Here is a 23227-nt window from a genome sequence, read left to right on the forward strand (position 1 = left end):
TACAAAAGATAGAGGGATTGGGAGAACAGACGATACAGGATTTATTGAAAGCAGCTGAAAAGGTATTTAATAATAGGGAGACCCCAGAAGAAAGGGAAGAATGAATTCGACGGGAGGAAAGGGAATTAGCTGAGAAGATCAGGAAGGATAGAACGAGGGAAAACCGGAAGAACCAGAGGGAGCTAGCCCAGATTCTTTTTGTGGGGATAAAAGCCGGAACAGAATTGAGGGAACCTCGAGACTTCTGGACGAGAGAAAAGGAGAAACCAAAAAGGCAGGCCCTAAAGAAAGATCAGTGCACCTACTGCAGGGAACAGGGGCACTGGAAAAATGAGTGCCCTAAGAGGAACCTGAGGAGAGGTATGACCCAGAGACAGAGAATCTCCCCTGGAACTCAAGTTCTATATGTAGGGGAAGACAGTGACTAGGGGAGTCAAGACTCAGCACCCCTCCCCGAATCCTGGGTAACCATACATGTGGAAGGGAAATCCGTTGGCTTCATGGTAGACCAGTTTGGTGCAAGGAGCCATGAGGACAAAAAGATATTAATGATCTGGGGACCCACCAGGAGTCCCATTCGTTTTTGGTGATACCAGAATGCCCAGCCCCTCTACTTGGGAGAGACTTGTGGCTGATGGCATTCCCTGTGGATATGTTGGAAAATTCTGCTGAAGATTACATGTTAGATCTGAGGTGTTGGGACCCTGAAAATCTGAATCCTATTAGCCTGTCAAATGTAGGCTTTGTACCTCTCTATGGTGGAGATCAGCTTGCTCTTTTTGCACCTGAGGACTAAAACATCTGTCCCTTCTAGAGAGAGGCTTAAGCAAGTGAGAACTCTTGAGGCGAGAGTGGTTAAAGCAGGAAATGGAGAAAAATGAGATCCCATTCCTGTGTCATAGCAGTACTGATTATGCTAAGATTCTGTGGAAGAAAGGAGAGGCCATTGGGTTTTCCTACAGAGCTGGGAGAATGATCCCTAGCCTTAAGGGATGAATAAATACCCGTTGGCCTGGGCTGAAACGGCAGGGATGGGAATGGCCAAACAGACATCTGGTCGTCATCGAGCTAAAGGCCTAGGCAACTCCTGTGAGGGTGAGACAGTACCCCATGAGCCAGGAAGCTCGGTGGAGGATCACTCCCCACATTCGACGTCTCATGGATGCCGGAATTCTCAAGCAGTGTCAATCCCCTTGGAACACCCCCTTACTGCCGGTGAAGAAGCCAGGGGGGAGAGATTACCTGCGAGTAGTCAACAAACGGGTGAGTGACATACACCTCACTGTCTCTAACCTGTATACCCTCCTGAGCAGTTTGCTGTCTGAGTACACTTGGTACACTGTGTTGGACTTGAAAGATGCCTTTTTCAGCCTACCCCTGGCGGCCCAGAGCCAGGAGATATTTGCCTTTGAGTGGACTGAGGGGGAAAGCCAACCAGTAATCCCACAGAGGTTCAAGAGGCTCTGAGTGAGGACCTGCCACCCAGAGGTCTTTCTGCTACACAATTAATAGCCCAGCAAGAGGTCACCTGTTTGGGGTATAAGATCAGGCAGGGGCAAAAGTGGCTAACCCAGGCCATGAAGGCCCAAGACCCCCCGCCAGGTGAGAGAGTTTCTGGAGACTGTTGGATATTGCAGAGTGTGGATCATGGGGTTTGCTGAGAAGGCTCAGCCCTTGTATGAGGGAAGTAAAGAGACCCCAAACTGGACTTGGACTGAGCCAATGAAACAGGCTTTCCAGACACTCAGACGGGCCCTACTAGAAGCCCCAGCCCTTGCCCTGCCTAACCCAAATAAGCCATCCCAGCTGTTTGTAACTCCATGATTGCAGCGAGATACTGGCTGAGGCTCTGGCGGCACGAAAAGACTTAACTGATGTACCCCTAGACAACAGTGAGCTAGTATGGTTCACCAATGGGAGCAGCTATGTAAGAGATGGGCAAAGGAAAGCTGGAGCCGCTGAATATGGCTCCGTGAAGTTTTATGCATTGTGTGGCTTTGGTGGGGTCTTAAGTTGTGGTCTGACACACACTGCTGTTGTTCCTCTGGATTTGGTAAAATGCCGTATGCAGGTGGACCCACAGAAGTACAAGGGCATTCTTAATGGATTTTCAGTTACACTCAAAGAGGATGGTTTCCGTGGTTTGGCCAAAGGATGGGCCCCGACCCTCATTGGCTACTCCCTGCAGGGGCTTTGAAAGTTTGGCTTTTACATGCTTGGAGAGAATGCCTATCTGTGGCACACATCACTGTATTTGGCTGCCTCTGCCAGTGCTGAATTCTTTGCTGACAATTAACTTGGACCCGCCTCCCACAGGGGTTCAAAAACTCCCCTAATGAGGCTCTGAGTGAGACTATGGAAGTTGCTAAAGTTCGAATTCAAACCCAACCAGGTTACGGTAACACTCTGAGGGATGCAGCTCCCAAAATGTATAAGGAAGAAGGCTTAAAGGCATTCTACAAGGGGGTTGCTCCTCTTTGGATGAGACAGATACCATGAAGTTTGCCTGCTTTGAATGTACTGTTGCCGATTCCGTGGAGTCTGTATTGAATAAGGAGAAGGGTAACAGTGCCTCTCAGATCCTCAAGAGACTTGGATTTAGAGGTGTATGGAAGGGTATCATCATGATCGGCACTCTGACTGCACTACAGTGGTTTATCTATGATTCTGTGAAGGTCTACTTCAGGCTCCCTCTCCCTCCTCCCCCTGAGATGCCAGAGTCTGAAGAAGAAGCTTGGGTACACTCAGTAGATAAATGAAAGCAAATATGGACTCAATCTGCATATTGATCAGTGTTTGAGGAAAATACAACTGGACGAGAGATAATCCAGGCTTGCGAAGCATAAACGAGGTACCGAGGGGAAGAGCCAGGGCCATACTGGGAGATAGATTTCACTGAGGTAAGGCCAGGCAAGTACAGGTATCGCTATATGTTGGTTCTGGTAGATACCTTCTCAGAGTGAGTGGAAGGGAGAGCTTAGAGGAGATAGTGCCTAGGTACGGGCTGCCGGTGACTATGGGCTCTGATAATGGACCTGCCTTTGTGAGCCAGATTGTACAAGGGCTGGCCCAAGCTCTGGGGACGAAATGGAAGTTACATTGTGAATATAATCCCCAGAGCTCAGGACAGGTTGAGAGAATGAATCAGAACGAAGTTGGCAATAGAGACTGGCAGGGACTGGGTGACCCTCCTTCCCTTCGCACTCTTTCAGGCATGTAACACCCCTTATAAGCTGCCCTTTTGAGATTCTGTATGGAAGACCCCTCCTGTGTGTATTAGAACCTAGATGGAAAGGCCCTTATGTTGTTTTCCTTACCACTCCTACTGCTGTAAAGGTCTATGGGATTGGACCCTGGGTTCATTGCAATCACATGCGGCAAGCCACACCGGAAGAACAGGAGAAGAATGGAAAGCCAGACCTCACCCGTCAAATCCTTTGACTCATCTGCTGGGAGGTCTCCTAATTCTCCTGCTGATTATTGCAGGAGCTGAAGCTGTGTAACCTCTTGTGATGGGCCCTGGGAATGGGACATAGGAAACAGAGATTTGGTAGACCTGAGTGTGGCGCAACCCGCAGGGCCAAGTACCTCAGATATGGGTGAACCAAGCTTTACTATCTCTGCAAGGCCAAGGGCTTTCCTCCCTACGAGCTGCTGTACCTGACTTGATTTTTCTCCAACAGGGTAGGGTCTGCGAGGTTTCTATGCAGACCATACAAGAGTGGTAAGAGAATCAATCAGTCATTTAGAGAAGTCTTTGACTTCCTTGTCTGAGGTGGTCTTGATTAGAAAGAGAGAAAGGGAAGCCCAGCAGAGATGGTTTGAGTCTTGTTTTCAACTACCGTAATTTCCACCCTCCTGGGTCCACTTATAGTGTCAGCGGCCCAAGATGGAAAAGAGGAAGATTCCTCTACTTGAACAACAGACAGGGGGGAATGTGAGGCGAGCAGAAGTAACGCAACTTAGATTAGGAGTAGGCCTTCCTACTATCAGGTAGCTTTCGCTTAACAATGACCACTGTTTGCCAATTAGGACCAATTAGCTTTCACTGATGTTTGCCAATTAGGAAATTAGGAACGGGGCAGAAACCCCCAGGAAAGCCCCGCGCGCGCGAAAGTATTGACCAATGAAATTGCGTTGCACACATGTAACCAATCCGCTTCTCACCCTATAAATTTGTGTAACAGCTTGGGCTCGGGGCTCTCTGACCCACACCACTGCGTTGGTTGCGGGCAGAGAGTCCTGGCTTGAGTCAGTAATAAACTTCCCTTCCTGTGAGTTGCATTGTCTTGGAGGCCTTCTTTCTTCCCGCTCGGGGATTCGGACATCGGGCATAACAATGTTAATGAAGTAAGGGTCTGTTTATGTCACAATGCCTTTTCATAACATAGTAGACTTCAAAGTGCACAGTGTTCAGTGAAGACTGTGGAGTCAATGACAACCGTCTATTTTCCACATGACGTACTATGAATATATCTTAATTTCTGATTTATGAGATTATTTTAAATAAACAAATACAAAATTGATATCACTGAATGTCATAGCATCAATACACAAATATTTTAAAATTTTTAGATGAATTTGCAGATGACTAATGCCAAATATTGACACCACCCTTATGGCAGAAAGTGAAGATGAACTAAAAAGCCTCTTGATGAAAGTGAAAGAGGAGAGTGAAAAAGTTGGCTTAGAGCTCAACATTCAGAAAACTAAGATCATGGCATCTGGTCCCATCACTTCATGGGAAATAGATGGGGAGACAGTGGAAACAGTGTCAGACTTTATTTTTTTGGGCTCCAAAATCACTGCAGATGGTGATTGCAGCCATGAAATTAAAAGATGCTTACTCCTTGGAAGGAAATTTATGACCGATGTAGATAGCATATTAAAAAGCAGAAACATTACTTTGCCAACAAAGGTCCATCTAGTCAAGGCTATGGTTTTTCCAGTGGTCATGTACAGGTGTGAGAGTTGGACTGTGAAGAAAGCTGAGCACTGAAAAATTGATGCTTTTGAACTATGGTGTTGGATAAGACTCTTGAGAGTCCCTTGGACTGCAAGGAGATCCAACCAGTCCATCCTAGAGAAAATCAGTCTTGGGTGTTCATTAGAAGGACTGATGTTGAAGCTGAAACTCCAATATTTTGGCCACCTCATGCGAAGAGGTGACTCATTGGAAAAGACTCTGATGCCTGGAGGGATTGGGGGCAGGAGGAGAAGGGGACGACAGAGGATGAGATGGCTGGATGGCATCACCACTCGATGGGCATGAGTTCGAGTAAACTCCAGGAGTTGGTGATGGACAGGGAGGCCTGGCGTGCTGTGATTCATGGGGTCACAAAGAGTCAGACACGACTGAGCGACTGAACTGAACTGAATACCAAATATAGGATGAGTATGGGCTTCCCTCATAGTTGAGTTGGTAAAGAATCCGCATGCAGTGCAGGAGACCCTTATTCAATTCCTGCGTTGGAAAGATCCATTGGAGAAGGGATAGGCTGCCCACTCCTGTATTCTTGGGCTTCCCTTGTGGCTCAGCTGGTAAAGAATTTGCCTGCAATGAGGGAGACCTGGGTTCAAATCTGGGTTGGGAAGATCTCCTGGAGAAGGGAATTCTCCAGTGTTCTGGCCTGGAGAATTCCATGGCCTGTATAGTCCATGGGATCTCAAAGAGTTGGACATGACTGAGAGACTTTCGCTTTCACTCACTTCCACTTTCAATACAAAATAAATTACTGTGGAGTTTGAAAGTACTAGTAAAAAAAGGAATAAAAACCCATATTTTTCCTGAAAAATATTTTTATGACCTATAAACATTGTCAGAACTTTGTTTCTCATAGGTTAGGATTGACTCTTGGGTTTGTAAATGTCTTAATATTTTACCATTTAGTTACTTTGTAATTTGAGAAATTTGGATTTGAACAATCATTAAATAATGATAAAATGGATAAATATACTACCATTTAATTTTCAGCAAATATTCTCCCTCATACAATGCCAAATTATAGAGTAAATCCTATAATAGATAAAATAAATTCCAGGCAAACTATTTTCATTTAGCTTTATTCACCATTGACTACTTGTATTATATGCACAAAAAAATAAATTTACGAAAGCAAAACTAGGTTTATCTTGATAGAAATGAAACCATTTAAACTTTCATATTGCATTGAATTATCAGATGAGGGAATTTGAACATTGGAGAATTTATTGCTAACGAGGCAGGTAATACCAATAGCTGTGGAGAAACCACCACCCCCCCCCCACACACACAATTTAGCATCAAAAAATGAATTAAATATTTCCCAAAACATCTGGAGATATAAAGATTATATTCTGCATAATATATTTTGACCCACTTTCGTTTTGATTCATTATTGTCTTCATCTGTAGTTAACATTAATATTAATTAACAAGTACCTCAAGGTAAATTATTCCCTGCAACAATCCAGAGCCCTCCAAAATTTCTACATAGCTTACCTATAGCAAGTTCTCCTGTATCCCTCTTGTTCAACAATGTGACAGCAGAATTACATGCCCACACTGCCTGATAACATCTGTGTCTGTGCCTTGAGATTTCATCAATTGGAGGACAACTTGATCAGAACACAGCTAGGACGAGCTCTCTCAGCTGGCCTTTCATCTCTGCTTTAAGAGTAGGAGGTCCGTGTTGATATTTATGACTGGCTTCAGAGACATGATGTCAGAAAAAGATAGCCAATGATCAAATAACATGCAATATCCCCACTCAGAAAGTTCCTGGGGGTTTCAGTATTTCATTTACTTCACACTCTGTCAGACAAGAATCATAGAGAATTAAAATGCCAAATTTTATCATCATCTCACAGATCAAACCAAACATGAATTTTAGCAGCCAACATAAACTTGAAAAATCAAAGCCTCTTCAGACTCATGAGGGTAGGAAATAGTCAATAACTAAATTCAAAACCTCTAAAAATAGATTAGTTGGTGATTTATAGATAAAAATAAAAAATATCAAACTGTACATAAATATCACCCTAAATGTTTAAGCACATACTGAGCATAGCCAAACTGATTGACGCAATATAGTAAATATATGCAATATTGGGTTGACTGATTTGAATAATGGCAGATTTCTTTGTCTTTTTTGTGTTCTGTTTAAATTGTCTGAAGAAACAGACATTGGCTTCCAATAAAAAATGGCAACTATAATTCAAAAGCTTAAAATGTTGAGTGGTTTTGAAAGTTGCCCATTAAAAGCATCACAATCAAAATGATCTGTTCCACTAGATACCCTTGACTGAAGACCAGTCCTTCTCTATCAGGGATGGTTGTCCTCTTCAACCGAGTGTGCAGCTTCGAGAGCAACACACATGGAATGATGAGGGAGGAAAGGGCCACCCACATAGCCAGCCAGATCAGCTGAATCATCCCCAGAGATCAATGGGGTGATGGAAGTCAAAACCAGATCAGTCTCACATACTCCAGGTATTTTCTGACTTTCTCTTTCATGTCATCGGTTACCCATTGGTTCTTAGTATCATGTTTGTAGTATCTATGTAATTATCTTTTTTTTTTCTTTTCCTTTCTGTGGTTTATTTCCAGTTACATACAGTTGTCGTCAGAAAAGATGTTTGAAATAATTTCTATCCATTACATTTCTTGAGGCTGGTTGTGTGTCCTGGAATGTGATCTATCCTTGAGAATGTTTCACGTGCACTTAAAAACAAAGTGTGTTCTGGGGTTTTTGTATGTAAACAGTCCTGCAGACATCAATTAAGTTCAACTGTTCTATTGTGTCATTAAGAATCTTGGTTACCTTATTTTATATCTGGCATATCTGTCCAGTGATGTCAATGTGGTGTTAAGATCTCCTACTATTATTGTATTCCCTTTAATTTCTCTTTTTATATCATTAGTGTTTGTTTTATGTATTTAGGTGTTGTCATTTCCTATACCAGAGGAACTTCCAGACCCAGGGATCAAATTCATGCCTCTTGTGTCTCTTGCATTGATAGGCAGATTCTTTAGACCGGTACCACCTAGGAAGCCATTAATATATTGGGGTCATATATTAGCAAGTGTAATATCTTCTTTGTGTATTGATCCCTCTATCATTATACAATGTTCTTCTTTATGTTTCATTATGAGCTTTCCTTTAAAGACTATTTTGTCTTATATGAGCATTGTTACATGTCATTTCTTGTCATTTTCATTTGAATGTTCTATTTATCTTGTGGTTTAAGTCTTCTCTTCATCTTCTTGCCATTGTTTGATTAGGTGATATTTTTAAAAATTATCTTTTCTTGAACTGTATAGTAGTACTTGAATCTATGTTGTTACATCAAATATTCCTAGTAAAATCCAACTAGTGATGATTAGAGGATGAATTCATGAATGACATAATAACTATTTATTTAATATTTCAACTTATGAATATAGTGTTCTTATTTTGTTCTTTCAAGGGCATGTGTTTTTGTCAGAGAAAGTCTGGAGATTAAATTTTTTACTTCAGAAGAATAAAACTGAATATAAGAACTAGGGCAGAGAAAAGAAGTGGTATTTTGAAAATGATGGCCTTTGTTCCAGACACAACATGGTTGGAAATGTAGCAATTCTGCAGAATAATTAGTGACAAATATCCTTTAATACCTGTTGAAAATGGGATTATGATTTTTAGAACTTTTTCTATGACAATAGAAGTAAAATAACAATGGATGTGAAGGAAAGGTGTATCCACTGCCAAGATTTAGCAACCTAGTTTTAAAAATAAAACTTGAGGTATTCTGTTTTCAGTGTATGTGACCGAGATGGAAACAAGATACCTGTATAGGTGATTAAACCTCCACCTCCTCAGATCTTATAGAATATGATAACAATTTCTCAGAGGCATTTAAAAATGGAAAATATAAATAACACACTTAGAGATCCATTTGTGCTTTTAAATGCAGCCCAAAGTGTCCTATTTTCTGGAGGTGTGTGATGAGCTACACTCTCTTCAAATAGCCTAAGTGTGAGAATTTCCTGTTCAAACTTGAAGTGACACATTGACGACAAATCAACTTTTTCCACTCTTGCTTCACTCTGAGCCTTCACAGGGCAGTCTGTGAAAGTCACAGACATTGCTTATTCTTGTCCTGGATTTATGCTTTTAAATTTCTCCTTTTATTACCCAGCCATAGCAGGCATCTTTTATGAGAGTAACCTGACCTCCCTACTAAAGGATGCACGACTTTCTGGGCAACAGAAGGTATGTGTCTCTCCTCTCTTGTCTCTCTATTAGACCATCTCACTTAGTGGGCACTAACGAATATTAAATGTGATGCAAGTGAAGTGCAGTTTATATACGGCAAAATCAAAGTAGAACATTGTTTTTTAAAAAAAACAATATGAAGTAAAAAGCAATAATAAGATATCAAATATGATGGACCATTTCTCCAAGTATTAAAATTATTGTCTGTAGAATGTTATTCAAGTGCATACACACGGCATGAATGGGTTTGTATATAATATTAAGTGGAACCCAAAGACCTCATGACAGGGAACAATTAGTTTTGGATTTCATGATCAGTAGAAGGTAAGTTTTTTGTACAATAATATGTTAATATATTTGTGCTCAAACTTCATAAATAGATTCTTGGAAAGGAATTCATTGTATAGCAAAGGCCAAACATAATTCCTCATACATGTATTAGATTGAATGCAACAATCCAAATTTTTAATAAAAATCAAATTGAGGTAACTTCCTAAAGGCTAATTTAAACTTAATTGTAAGTAATGAAAGCATTTTTTAAAAAAATCAGACATCACATAAATGATATCCTAAACTAATTAAAGATACTAACTGATATAAATAATAAAGATGGTAACGATAACCCTATATGCAAAACAGAAAAAGAGACACAGAAATACAGAACAGACTTTTGAACTCTGTGGGAAAATGTGAGGGTGGGATGTTTCAAAAGAACAGCATGTATATTATCTACAGTGAAACAGATCACCAGCCCAGGTGGGATGCATGAGACAAGTGCTCGGGCCTGGTGCACTGGGAAGACCCAGAGGAATCGGGTGGAGAGGGAGGTGGGAGGGGGGATCGGGATGGGGAATACGTGTAAATCTATGGCTGATTCATATCAATGTATGACAAAACCCACTGAAATGTTGTGAAGTAATTAGCCTCCAACTAATAAAAAAATAAATAAATAAATTTAATAAAAAAAAAAGAAATAGTACCATAAAAATGATGACCAAAATAATAATTAAAACTGATATTTATTGAGAACTTATAAGTGCCAGGTTGAGTGTTCAATGTTACATGTACTATACATTACATAACCTTATTTCCATTTTAGATTATAATATGATACTAGATACGAAATAACTTTTTGAAGGTCACATTTTGTCAATTTAAAAGCTGCAATTCATTTACAGATATTTCTGACTACTGCATCAACTGTCTGAATTATTGTTATGTTATCTGGATTTTTCATAAGTAATCACCATCACTTATACAACTAAAACGACCTTTACTAACTTTCACATTTATAGGAACTTTCTGAAAGTTTGAACCAAAGGTGTCTTCCATAAATGACCTATTCCTGTTTTTCATTTTGTGGGTTCAAATATTAGCCATTAAATCACTTATCAACAACTTTTGTAAAGTAAGTATTTTTTAGTATTTTTCTGTTGTTTTATTTTTCATATTGTTTAGTTTATATATGATTAGTGTCATGTGATATTTTACAATATAGGAAACATTTCCTCAGTTGTTAATGATTTCTCAGAACTCCTCCACCATTCAAAATAAATACCATTTGACACCCCTTTTCATTCATCAAAGTAAGTCACCAAATAGTGTAATTTAGTGCAGGAGATTGTTGTATATGCCAACATTCTCTCTCCTCATCTTTAAAGAACTCAGTCTTTAAGTCATTATTAAATTTCAAAATTACTATAAATATAGGTGAATCTCCCTTGTTAATAGAACATTTTAATTTTAATACAAGCACTATGATGATTTTAAAATATTTCTATGGAATCTGACTTCAGTGAAGATATTATTAGCCACGAACTTCTTTACTGCTCCCTAATTTACTGCTTTTCATTGTTTCAACTAATAATATATTGTCAACTACAGAATATCTTTCTTAAAAAGTATTCTTTCATAAAAGGCTTCTTTAAAGTACTGAAGAATTTAGAAGCAGGTTTTATGTTTGTTCAGCTGCAAAGTGAACACTAAACTCTTTGCCCCACCCATCTTATTATACTAAGGTTCTTATCTCATCTACACCACTTATTCCTCAGTTCACTTAGAGCATGGTCCTTGACCTCACTCAGCTGCAAAGATGAATAACCAGGGAGTAACTTATGTAGAACTGAAGGCAGTCAAGAGCTCAAAGAGACCGCAAATGAAACCGAAGATTTCTAAAAGTTCCAGTTCAATAACTGAGCAGGAATTAACATATGCAGAACTAAATCTTCAAAATGCTTCTCAGAATCTTCATGAGAATGACAAGAACTACCACTCCAAAGGTAAAACACTTACTAGTCACACAAAGAAACTGTTCTAAGATGTGCAGTTGGGGTGCAGAGGTGTGGAGGAAGACAGGGGAAAAGCTCACATATTTTTCATTTTGAGAAAGGGAGCTTAAAGTTGGTTATGGTATTCTAATGTGAAATTGGAAGACTACTTTTGTTCTGGCATTGCTATAATTTGAAGTCTTTGATCAACAACTCATTCAGCATTATATTCGCTGAAAATCCAACATATATTAAAGACTACAGTGGTAGAAATGGGTTGGGGTCCAAGTTTATATCCATAAATCCCTGTTCATATGGGTTCTCGTGTATATAAAATCTAACCAACTGTCCCCAGCACTCCTTCACTCCTTTCTCACTGTCTCCTTTTATCTCCCTACAGGTTCACCATCACCTCCAGAGAAGTGCATTGCTGGGATCCTGGGAATCATCTGCCTTGTCCTCATGTCCACTGTGGTGACAATGATCGTTGTTACTCCCTGTAAGTACATTTTTGAAAAAACTATAAGGGAACTTTTTACTTTAATGATGGTCAGTTCTCTAAACATTTCACAAGATTATAGAATGTGTCTATCATTAAAATACATGCAATTAGACTAAATGCAGAATGTATTTGGAATTTGTGAAATACATACAACACAAGACAATTACAGAGAGTATGTATATGGATATTCTGATTTCATAACTCAAAAGCATGCTTTAGGGAATTGAAAGATCTTATTGAGAAACACAAATTAATTTTTGAGATTGATAAGGGGTGGTAAAATCTACTCCTTTAGGTTTTTAAAATATTTTTTCCACCGAATCTTCATTACCCGATTAATTTTTTTTGGTAAAATAAGCTTTATTACAGACTACTCTAATCCTAAACAATAAACTGAATTTCAAACTCACAAACTGAAATCCTTATGATTTATTTAGAGCAATGTTAATTTTTATAATGATTAATTTTGTAGCTACTGTAATACGGGAGCAGAATAACTCCTCTCCGATAGCAAGACTCCAAAAAGGTACATAATGATTTTAAAGCTCTGATATAAATACAATTTCTATTTTGTCTCTATCTTAGGCTAGTGAAAATAAGAAAAGATTTAGGGATAGAAGATAAATTACAAAATCGGCAACAAACTTGCCTAAATAATGATTAAGGGAGAGTGTTTTTCCCTGTGCAACAAGATGATCACCATATCCATTGTTGGCAATTGACTCCAATTTTTGCCTGCTGTAATATGGTAAAAGACAAATAATTTTGCTACTCTAAAATAAAAGCTTCATTTCTTGATTTTTAGGACATGTAAAGAGGAGATATTTTATATGCTTGCTTTATATAGAGACATAAATTGGGGTATGAGAGACTGACGCTGTGAAAGTATGAGTGAGATTTATTTAATATGTACCAGCCTTGAGGGCATATAGCTATGTTATATATACACATACATGTTTATATCTATGCATACATGTAAGTTAATTTTTGTTTTTTAAAATTCAAATTGCCTTTGAATAGTAATTCATAATCTTTCTCCAGAATTTCATTGTGGTTGTTGTCCAAAAGAGTGGTTTATATATTCCAACAATTGCTATTCTATTAGTTTGGAAAAAGAAACATTGGATGGGAGTTTCATGTCCTGCACTACTAAGAATTCTACTCTGCTTTACATAGATAATGAAGAGGAAATGGTAAGATATTAAGTGTTTCAAACACTTTATTAAAGGCTTGATTCAGCCAATATTATATTTGTTAGAATTCGCTTGTGTTTTTGTACATATTTGTAGTTGGCTTATTTTAGGATCTCTTAATATTCCATTAAACAATGGAATATGACTTTATGATACTTTATTTTCATTTTTAAACCATTAGTGCACATTTGGTGATTTCCAGTTCTTCTGCTCCTTGTTAGCAGGTGTTCTGATGGACCACCTTGTAAGGCTCACCTGTGTTGCCCACGGGATTCTCTCAGCACAGGAGGAAAGGCTGACCTGTGCCACCTTCTAGAGTTAGGTTAGGCATTGGGTGTTGGGAAGTAAGAGGCCCAGGTCACTTTCATCTGATGGTGGGGAGGATACGGTTCAGTTCAGTCACTCAGTCGAGTCCGACTCTTTGCGACCTCATGAACTGCAGCACGCCAGGCCTCCCTGTCCATCACCAACTCCCAGAGTTTACCCAACCCCATGCCCATTGAGTCAGTGATGCCATCCAAACATCTCATCCTCTGTCGTCCCCTATACAGTCAGTTCAGGTCAGTCAGTCAGTCATGTCCAACTCTTTGCGACCCCATGAATCACAGCACGCCAGGCCTCCCTGTCCATCACCAACCCCCAGAGTTTACTCAAACTCATGTCCATCAAGTTGGTGATGCCATCCAGCCATCTCATCCTCTGTCGTTCCCTTCTCCTCCTGCCCCCAGCCCCTCCCAGCATCAGGGTCTTTTCCAATGAGTCAACTCTTCGCATGAGGTGGCCAAAATATTGGAGTTTCAGCTTCAACATCAGTCCTTCCAATGAACACCCAGGACTTATCTCCACTGGGATGGAGCAGTTGGATCTCCTTGCAGTCCAAGGGACTCTCAAGAGTCTTCTCCAACACCTCACTTCAAAAGCATCAATTCTTTGGCGCTCATCTTTCTTCACAGTCCAACTCTCACATCCGTACAAGACCACTGGAAAAACCATAGCCTTGACTAGACGGACCTTTGTTGGCAAAGTAATGTCTCTGCTTTTTAACATACTATCTAGATTGGTCATAACTTTCCTTCCAAGGAGTAAGCATCTTTTAATTTTACAGCTGCAATCACCATCTGCAGTGATTTTGGAACCCAGAAAAATTAAGTCTGACACTTTTTCCCCATCTATTTCCCATGAAGTGATGGGACCAGATGCCATGATCTTAGTTTTCTGAATGATGAGTCTTAAGCCAACTTTTTCACTCTCCTCTTTCACTTTCATCAAGTCCCCTATACAAGATGCCCATAATTATTGTTCCCGCACCTCCCATCTTGTTCTCTCATCATGGAGAAGTCATTAGAGATTACAGAGGATTAGGGCTACTGGATAGTCTCAAACCTCTTCACTTTTCTCTTCCCACCATGCAGGGTTCTTCTTTCTTGTGTCTTTCATTAGTTCCCGTGTCTACAGTTGAACTGAGCAGGGAGTAACAGACAGAAATGATTCTCTGACCCCTTGTCTTGTCCACTGGATTCCACAGAAATAGATTGCTTTGGGGTTTATCTAGTCAAAGAACGGTGTCAGACTCAGAAAACTAAATCTTCGGCTCTCATGTCACTTATTTTCTCAATTTCATTCCCTTAATTTTCTTCTAAAACTGAAATTCTGAGGATTGTATAATATTAGAGAAATGCAATGATATACTCACAGTATCCAGAAAAAAGAACATCACGGAATCTTAAAACTTATTTAAAGCCTTGTTATGTTAGTTTTGACATGAGTAAAAACTAAATTACATGAATCAGAATTTTCCTTACTGCACATATTCTATTCAATTACTCCACCTTCTTATCCCTCAGGCTTAAGGTTAGATACAATTCACAGCTGTCAATATCCCAAGTTTTGATATACTAAGTGTATTATTTGTTGGATATGTACAACTAAGTCATGTCTTTGTAAATACTCCCTTTATACAATGGTCCTCAAAAAAAATTCCTTATTAACATTAGAAAACTGTGGAACTGATAAGTATATATATTTGAATTAATTTTGAGTCAAAAGTACAGACATGGTTAATATTTATTGCAATATTAAAAATTCCAGCTTACAACTTTTATGATTTTAGTATTACATTTGGAATTTAACCTGCTCATTCTATTCAGAGAACTAAGTTCAGTTCAGTTCAGTTGCTCAGTCAAGTCCAACTCTGAGACCCAATGGACTGCAGTCTAGCCTGCCAGGCTTCCCTATCCATCTCCAACTCCTGGAGCTTGCTCAATCTCACATCCATTGAGTTTTCCATCCAACCATCTCATCCCCTGTCATCCTTTTCTCCTACCTTCAATCTTTTCCAGCATCAGGGTCTATTCCAAGGAGTCGTTTCTTCACAGCAAGTGACCAAAGTATTGGAGTTTCAACTTCAGCATCAGTCTTTCCAATGAATATTCAGGGCTGATTTCCTTTAAGCTTGCCTGGTTTGATTTCCTTGCAGTCCAAGAGACTCTCAAGAGTCTTCTCCAACACCACAGATCAAAAGCATCAGTTCTTTTATTATGTTGAGGTATGTTCCTTCTATTCCTGCTTTCTGGAGAGTTTTAATCATAAATGGGTGTGAATTTTGTCAAAGGCTTTCTCTACATCTATTAAGATAATCATATGGTTTTTATCTTTCAGTTTGTTAATGTGGTGTATTACATTGATTGATTTGCAGATATTAAAGAATCCTTGCATTCCTAGGATAAAGCCCTACACTTGGTCATGGTGTATATTTTTAATATGTTGTTGGATTCTGTTTGCTAGAATTTTTTAAGGATTTTTGCATCTATGTTCATCAGTGATATTGGCCTGTAGTTTACTTTTTCTGTGGCATCATTGTCTGGTTTTGTAATTAGGGTGATGGTGGCCTCATAGAATGAGTTTGGAAGTTTACCTTCTTCTGCAATTTTCTGGAAGAGTTTGAGTAAGATAGGTGTTAGCTCTTCTCTAAATTTTTGGTAGAATTCAGCTGTGAAGCCATCTGGTCCTGGGCTTTTGTTTGCTGGAAGATTTCTGATTACAGTTTTGATTTCCTTGCTTGTGATGGCTCTGTTAAGATCTTCTATTTCTTCCTGGTTCAGTTTTGGAAAGTTATACTTTTCTAAGAATTTGTCCATTTCTTCCAAGTTGTCCATTTTATTGGCAGATAGCTGCTGGTAGTAGTCTCTTATGATCCTTTGTATTTCAGTGTTGTCTGTTGTGATCTCTCCATTTTCATTTCTAATTTTGTTGATTTGGTTCTTCTCCCTTGGTTTCTTGATGAGTCTGACTAATGGTTTGTCAATTTTGTTTATTTTTCCAAAAAACCAGCTTTTAGCTTTGTTGATTTTTGCTATGGTCTCTTTAGTTTCATTTGCATTTATTTCTGCACTAATTTTTAAGATTTCTTTCCTTCTACTAACCCTAGCTTTATTCATTTCTTCCTTCTCTAGTTGCTTTAGGTGTAGAGTTAGGTTATTTGACTTTTTTCTTGTTTCTTGAGGTGAGCCTGTAATGCTATGAACCTTCCCCTTAGCACTGCTTTTACAGTGTCCCATAGGTTTTGGGATGTTGTGTTTTCATTTTCATTCATTTCTACGCATATTTTGATTTCTTTTTTGATTTCTTCTATGATTTGTTGGTTATTCAGAAGCATGTTATTTAGCCTCCATATGTTTGAATTTTTAACAATTTTTTTCCTGTAGTTGAGATCTAATCTTACTGCACTGTGGTCAGAAAAGATGACTGGAATGATTTCAATTTTTTTGAATTTACCAAGACTAGATTTATGGCCCAGGATGTGATCTATGACAAACCCACAGCAAGCGTTACCCTCAATGGTGAAAAACTGAAAGCATTTCCCCTAAAAACAGGAACAAGACAAGGGTGCCCACTCTCACCACTACTATTCAATATAGTTTTGGAAGTTTTGGCCACAGCAATCAGAGCAGAAAAAGAAGTAAAAGGAATCCAGATAGGAAAAGAAGAAATGAAACTCTCACTGTTTGCAGATGACATGATCCTCTACATAGAAAACACTAAAGACTCTACCAGAAAATTACTAGAACTAATCAATGAATATAGTAAAGTTTCAGGATATAAAATTGACACAGAAATCCCTTGCATTCCTATACACTAACAGTGAGAAAACAGAAAGAGAAATTAAGGAAACAATATCATTCACCATTGCAACAAAAAGAATAAAATACTTAGGAGTATATCTACCTAAAGAAACAAAAGACCTATACATAGAAACTATAAAACACTGATGAAAGAAATCAAAGAGGACACAAACAGATGGAGAAACGTACCATGTTCATGGATTGGAAGAATCAATATTGTCAAAATGGCTATACTACCCAAAGCAATCTATAGATTCAATGCAATCCCTGTTAAGCTACCAACGGTACTTTTCACAGAACTAGAACAAATAATTTCACAATTTGTATAGAAATACAAAAAACCTTGAATAGCCAAAGTAATCTTGAGAAAGAAGAATGGAACTGGAGGAATCAACCTGCCTGACTTCAGGCTCTACTACAAAGCCACAGTCATCAAGACAGTATGGTACTGGCACAAAGACAGAAATATAGATCAATGGAACAGAATAGAAAGCCCAGAGATAAATCCATGAACCTATGGACACCTTATCTTCGACAAAGGAGGCAAGAATATACAATGGAAAAAAGAAAACCTCTTTAACAAGTGGTGCTGGGAAAACTGGTCAACCACTTGTAAAAGAATGAAACTAGAACACTTTCTAACACCATACACAAAAATAAACTCAAAATGGATTGAAGATCTAAATGTAAGACCAGAAACTATAAAACTCCTAGAGGAGAGCATAGGCAAAACACTCTCCGACATGAATCACAGCAGGATCCTCTATGACCCACCTCCCAGAATATTGGAAATAAAAGCCAAAATAAACAAATGGGACCTAGTGAAACTTAAAAGCTGTTGCACAACAAAGGATCTATAAGCTAGGTGAAAAGACAGCCCTCAGATTGGGAGAAAATAATAGCAAATGAAGCAACAGACAAAGGATTAATCTCAAAAATATACAAGCAACACCTGCAGCTCAATTCCAGAAAAATAAATGACCCAATCAAAAAATGGGCCAAAGAACTAAACAGACATTTCTCCAAAGAAGACATACAGATGGCTAACAAACACATGAAAAGATGCTCAACATCACTCATTATCAGAGAAATGCAAATCAAAACCACAATGAGGTACCATTACACGCCAGTCAGGATGGCTGCTATCCAAATGTCTATAAGCAATAAATGCTGGAGAGGGTGTGGAGAAAAGGGAACTCTCTTACACTGTTGGTGGGAATGCAAACTAGTACAGCTGCTATGGAGAACAGTGTGGAGATTTCTTAAAAAACTGGAAATAGAACTGCCATATGACCCAGCAATACCACTTCTTGGCATACACACTGAGGAAACCAGATCTGAAAGAGACACGTGCACCCCAATATTCATCGCAGCACTGTTTATAATAGCCAGGACATGGAAGCAACCTAGATGCCCATCAGCAGATGAATGGATAAGGAAGCTGTGGTACATATACACCATGGAATATTACTCAGCCATTAAAAAGAATTCATTTGAATCAGTTCTAATGAGATGGATGAAACTGGAGCCCATTATACAGAGTGAAGTAAGCCAGAAAGATAAAGAACACTACAGCATACTAACACATATATATGGGATTTATAAAGATGATAATGATAACCCTATATGCAAAACAGAAAAAGAGACACAGATGTACAGAACAGACTTTTGCACTCTGTGGGAGAAGGCGAGGGTGGGATGTTTCGAGAGAACAGCATCGAAACATGTATATTATCTATAGTGAAACAGATCACCAGCCCAGGTTGGATGCATGAGACAAGTGCTCAGGCCTGGTGCACTGGGAAGACCCAGAGGGAGCAGGTAGAGAGGGAGGTGGGAGGGGGGATCGGGATGGGGAATACATGTAAATCCATGGCTGATTCATGTCAATGTATGACAAAACCCACTACAATATTGTAAAGTAATTAGCCTCCAACAACAACAAAAAAAAAGCATCAGTTCTTCAGCGCTCAGCTTTCCTTATGGTTCAACTCTCACATCCATATATGACTACTGGAAAAAATCATAGCTCTGACTAGACGGACCTTTGTTGGCAATGTCTCTGCTTTTAATATGCTGTCTAGGTTGGTCATAGCTTTTCTTCCAAGGAGCAAGTGTTAATTTCAGGGCTGCAGTCACCATCTGCAGTGATTTTGGAGCCAAAGAAAATAAAGTCTGTAAATGTTTCCATTGTTTCCCCGGCTATTTACCATAAAGTGATAGGACCAGATGCCATGATCTTAGTTTTTCAAATGTTGAGTTTCAAGACAGCTTCTTCACTCTTGTTTCACTTTCATCAAGAGGCTGTTCAGTTCCTCTTCGCTTTCTGCCATAAGGAGGGGTGGGGGGGGGTGTCATCTTCATATCTGAGGTTATTGAGATTTCTCCTGGCAATCTTGACTCCAGCTTGTGCTTCATTCAGCTTGCCATTTCCTATGATGTACTCTGCATATAAGTTAAATAAGCAGGGTGACAGTATACAGCCTTGACATACTCCTTTCCTTATTTGGAACCAGTCTGTTGTTCCATGTCTGATTCTAACCGTTGTTTCTTGGCCTGCATACGGATTTCTCAGGAGGGAGGTAAGGCAGGTAAGAAATATCAATTTCTCTGATATTCCAATTTCTTTAAGAATTTTCCAGAGTTGTGATCCACACAGTCCAAGGCTTTGGTGTAGTCAACTTTTATGTGTTATTGGGTTAGATGTAAAATCTAACATACTCATTTTGTTCAAAGAACTAAAGATCCTAGGGAATAATGTATCCTTTGACTTGCATTTTAAAAATTAATAAAAATTTTTCATAATGATATTTAAGTGAAAATTCTTTATTTTGGGCTAGAAATTTCTGATGTCCCTATCAATTATATCATGGATTCCAGTCTTTCGTGAAGGTCGTGGTCAACCATGGATGTGGCGCAATGGTTCAATTTTCAAACTAAAGTAAGTTTTTAAAATGAATGCTGTATAGAAGAGGAAAAATAAAGAAATATTAACAATATGAATACATTTGTTTTCATTGAATTATAGAAAGCTGAAGAAGATGTTGAAAGTTAATAAAATGTTGATATAAATGTTCAAAAATGGGCTACTCTGTAACCCATTTTTCTAATAACAAACTCTTACTGAAATTTTATTAAAAACATCATCACCCATTTTCAAAATATCTTTTATTACAGTTACATAGAAATACTATTGCTTCATGAGTTGTCTTCATAGACTATAACAAAGTTATGCATTTTTTTTATAACAGTATAACAGACTATTTACGTGATGAACATAAGTGTGCTGTACTATCCTCATGGGGCATAAAAGCAGAAGACTGTCAGACTCCAAATGCATATAATTGCAAGCATAAGCTTGAGAATTAAAAAGTGAGTTTGGATGCTGTTGAGTAACTTTATCTTTTATGAAAACGAAATATTGTTATGATTACATAAATTTTGAAATGAATTATGTTATTTGTTTTAATAATGTTTTCAAAAACTATTGAAAGAAAACATTGAAATTCTGTAAATTCCTTCAATAAACATTCCTTCAATAAATTCCTTCAATAAAAATTCAAAATAAACATAAAAATAAAGGTTCAAAATAAAATAAAAAAATAGAAATTCAAAATAAAAATTCAAAAAAATTTCCTTCAATAAAAAATAAATTAATTTTAAAAACACTGTTGAAATATAATATGCATACCAAAAAGTATAGATATCAATCCTTTTGTGTCTGGCCTTTTTTACTCAACAATATGTTTATGGCTTTCAAACTTTCTAAAATGTCACGTTTCCTGAGTCTGTTTACATGAAATATCAAAAAATTTGATATTTGAGAACAAGGACCAAAAGGAGCAATTACCAAGAGCTATGGGGAGATGAGAAAGGAAATGACTGCTACTTGATCAGTGATTAATATTTTCTAGATATTGATAGTGGTGATGGTTGTAAACTGTGAACATATTTAAAATCACTGATTTATATAGTTTAAATAGATGGATTTTATGGTGTGTAAATTGTACCTCAATAAATATGTTTAAAATAAAAACTTCTTGGGATTGCATTTAAAATTTAAAATAATTTATAAAGAGAGTCATCTTTAAAATATTGGCTGTTCCAGTCAATATGCTTTATCCTTCCATGAGTTAAGTTTTCTTTAAATTTTCCCTGTCAGATTTTGTATTTCTCTATTTTGAGATGTTAAATATACATGGGTGTTTCATAGTCATGATTTTGTAACTGACACTCTTATTTTAAAAATTTTAGTAATTTTTGGTGCAGTAAAGAGTAATATATTGAGGTTTACATGTTGGCCTTATAGTCAATAAGTTCTCTGACTTTTTGTATTAAGTCCATCATTTCAAATATTTATTCTTATGGATTTTATGTGAGATTAGTATACATATAATAGTTGTTCATGTCTTTTTTTCAGGTGCAATTATTTTTTTTCTTGACTTATTTTCATAGGCTACAATTTAATTTCCAAATTTGAATAGAAGGTACAGTAAAGATACTGTATCTATGTCTTCTTAGTCAAGGAAGAGATTTCAATAGTTCATCCTTAAATATGAGATTTATCTTAAGGTTTTTTTCATCATATGTTTTCTCATGTGAAACCATAATATTCTCATATTTCAAACAAATTTTATAATCAGTTGATGTTGATGTTACATTTGCATTATTTTCCATCAGTTGGAATGGTAAATGTTTTCTTTGTATAACGATTATGAAGTAAATTACCTTTATTTCTTCTATTAAACCAATATTAAACCAATCTTGCACTTCTGAAATAAACTCACAGTGATCATCTGTGTTGCCCGTTTTCTTAAAAAATCAATGCATATGTTATATCTAGATTAAGCTATTTTTCTTCATCTACATTCACAAAGAGCTTTAACTGAGTTTTCAGTTATGTTACATACTTGACAGGTTGTTACGAAAGCTATTATTAGGAAGTATTTCTTTTTCTTTTACCTGAAACTTTGTGAAAGAGTACTGCTACATTTTTACGTGTTATTATTCACTACCAATGCCATCTGAGCATCTAGAACTATTTTGTAGAAAAGTTTATATAATGAACTTAATGTTTTACAATATATGTTAGGTTTACTCAGGTTTCTATTTGCTGCACTTTATATTGGTGATTTGGATTTTAGAATTTTTCTATTTTATATGGACACTAAAATGTATTCATAATATTGCTTTTTATCTGTTTAGTATCTGTAAAAACTATACATTATCCCTTTATTTATTATACTTGTAAAAGATTTGATTCTTCTTTAAAAACAAAAAAAAATTATTTTTGCCTCACCTCATGGCTTTTGGGTCTTACTTCACCAAACAGGTATTGAACTTGGGCCATCACCAGTGAAAGCATGGAGTCTTTACCACTGAACCACTGGGAAATTCCCCCTTTTCAATTTTTTTCAGCAGTCTTTTATCCATTTTATTAAATATATCCAATAAGAATACATTTGGTCTTGTTTCTCCATATTGCAATTTTGTCCTTTGTCTTGATTTTGCACTAATTATTGCTTTCTTCCTTCTACTTCATTTGGTTTTAATTTCACCTAATTTTACCTTTTTCATTTTTAATTTCTTGTGACGCAAGCTTGGGTTTCTACTTTGTTTTGTTTTATTTCATTTGTCAAGTAAGCATATAAGGCAGTCAATACTTCACAAGACAGACATTTGGTTTTATATTTATCTTGTAATTCTTATAAATTGTTTGAACATTCATTCATATGCCTGGAGAATCCCCATGGACAGAGGAGCCTGGCGGGCTACAGTCCATGGGGTCACGAGGAGTCAGACATGACTGAACAACTAAGCACAGCACCCGCCTTTCAAGCGCCCAGTTGTCAACCTGTCTAGAGGCTAATGCAGTGACACCACTACTATATGCTATGTGAATATGCTTG

The 23227-nt window shown here is 37.7% G+C and overlaps 1 protein-coding gene and 1 pseudogene across 2 annotated transcripts; both read left to right on the plus strand.

Moving 5' to 3' along the window:
* Positions 1-992: 992 nt before the first annotated feature.
* Positions 993-2751, plus strand: LOC122679950 (annotated as a pseudogene).
* A 7784-nt stretch (positions 2752-10535) lies between these two features.
* LOC122680498 (NKG2-A/NKG2-B type II integral membrane protein-like) lies at positions 10536-22774 on the plus strand. Of its 2 annotated transcripts, XM_043881958.1 has the most exons (8): positions 10539-10643; positions 11287-11514; positions 11903-12001; positions 12477-12530; positions 13046-13197; positions 20159-20259; positions 20570-20690; positions 22651-22774. In XM_043881958.1, exons 2-7 carry the CDS (start codon positions 11328-11330, stop codon positions 20685-20687), a joined length of 711 nt encoding a protein of 236 aa, XP_043737893.1. In that variant the 5' UTR covers positions 10539-10643; positions 11287-11327; the 3' UTR covers positions 20688-20690; positions 22651-22774. The 2 variants fall into 2 exon arrangements, with proteins under 2 accessions (XP_043737894.1, XP_043737893.1); XM_043881959.1 differs by lacking the exon at positions 20570-20690 and having other exon boundaries at positions 10536-10643.
* Positions 22775-23227: the final 453 nt, after the last annotated feature.

This window comes from Cervus elaphus, chromosome 22 (genome assembly GCF_910594005.1).
Source record: "Cervus elaphus chromosome 22, mCerEla1.1, whole genome shotgun sequence".
NCBI classification, from domain to species: Eukaryota; Metazoa; Chordata; class Mammalia; order Artiodactyla; family Cervidae; genus Cervus; species Cervus elaphus.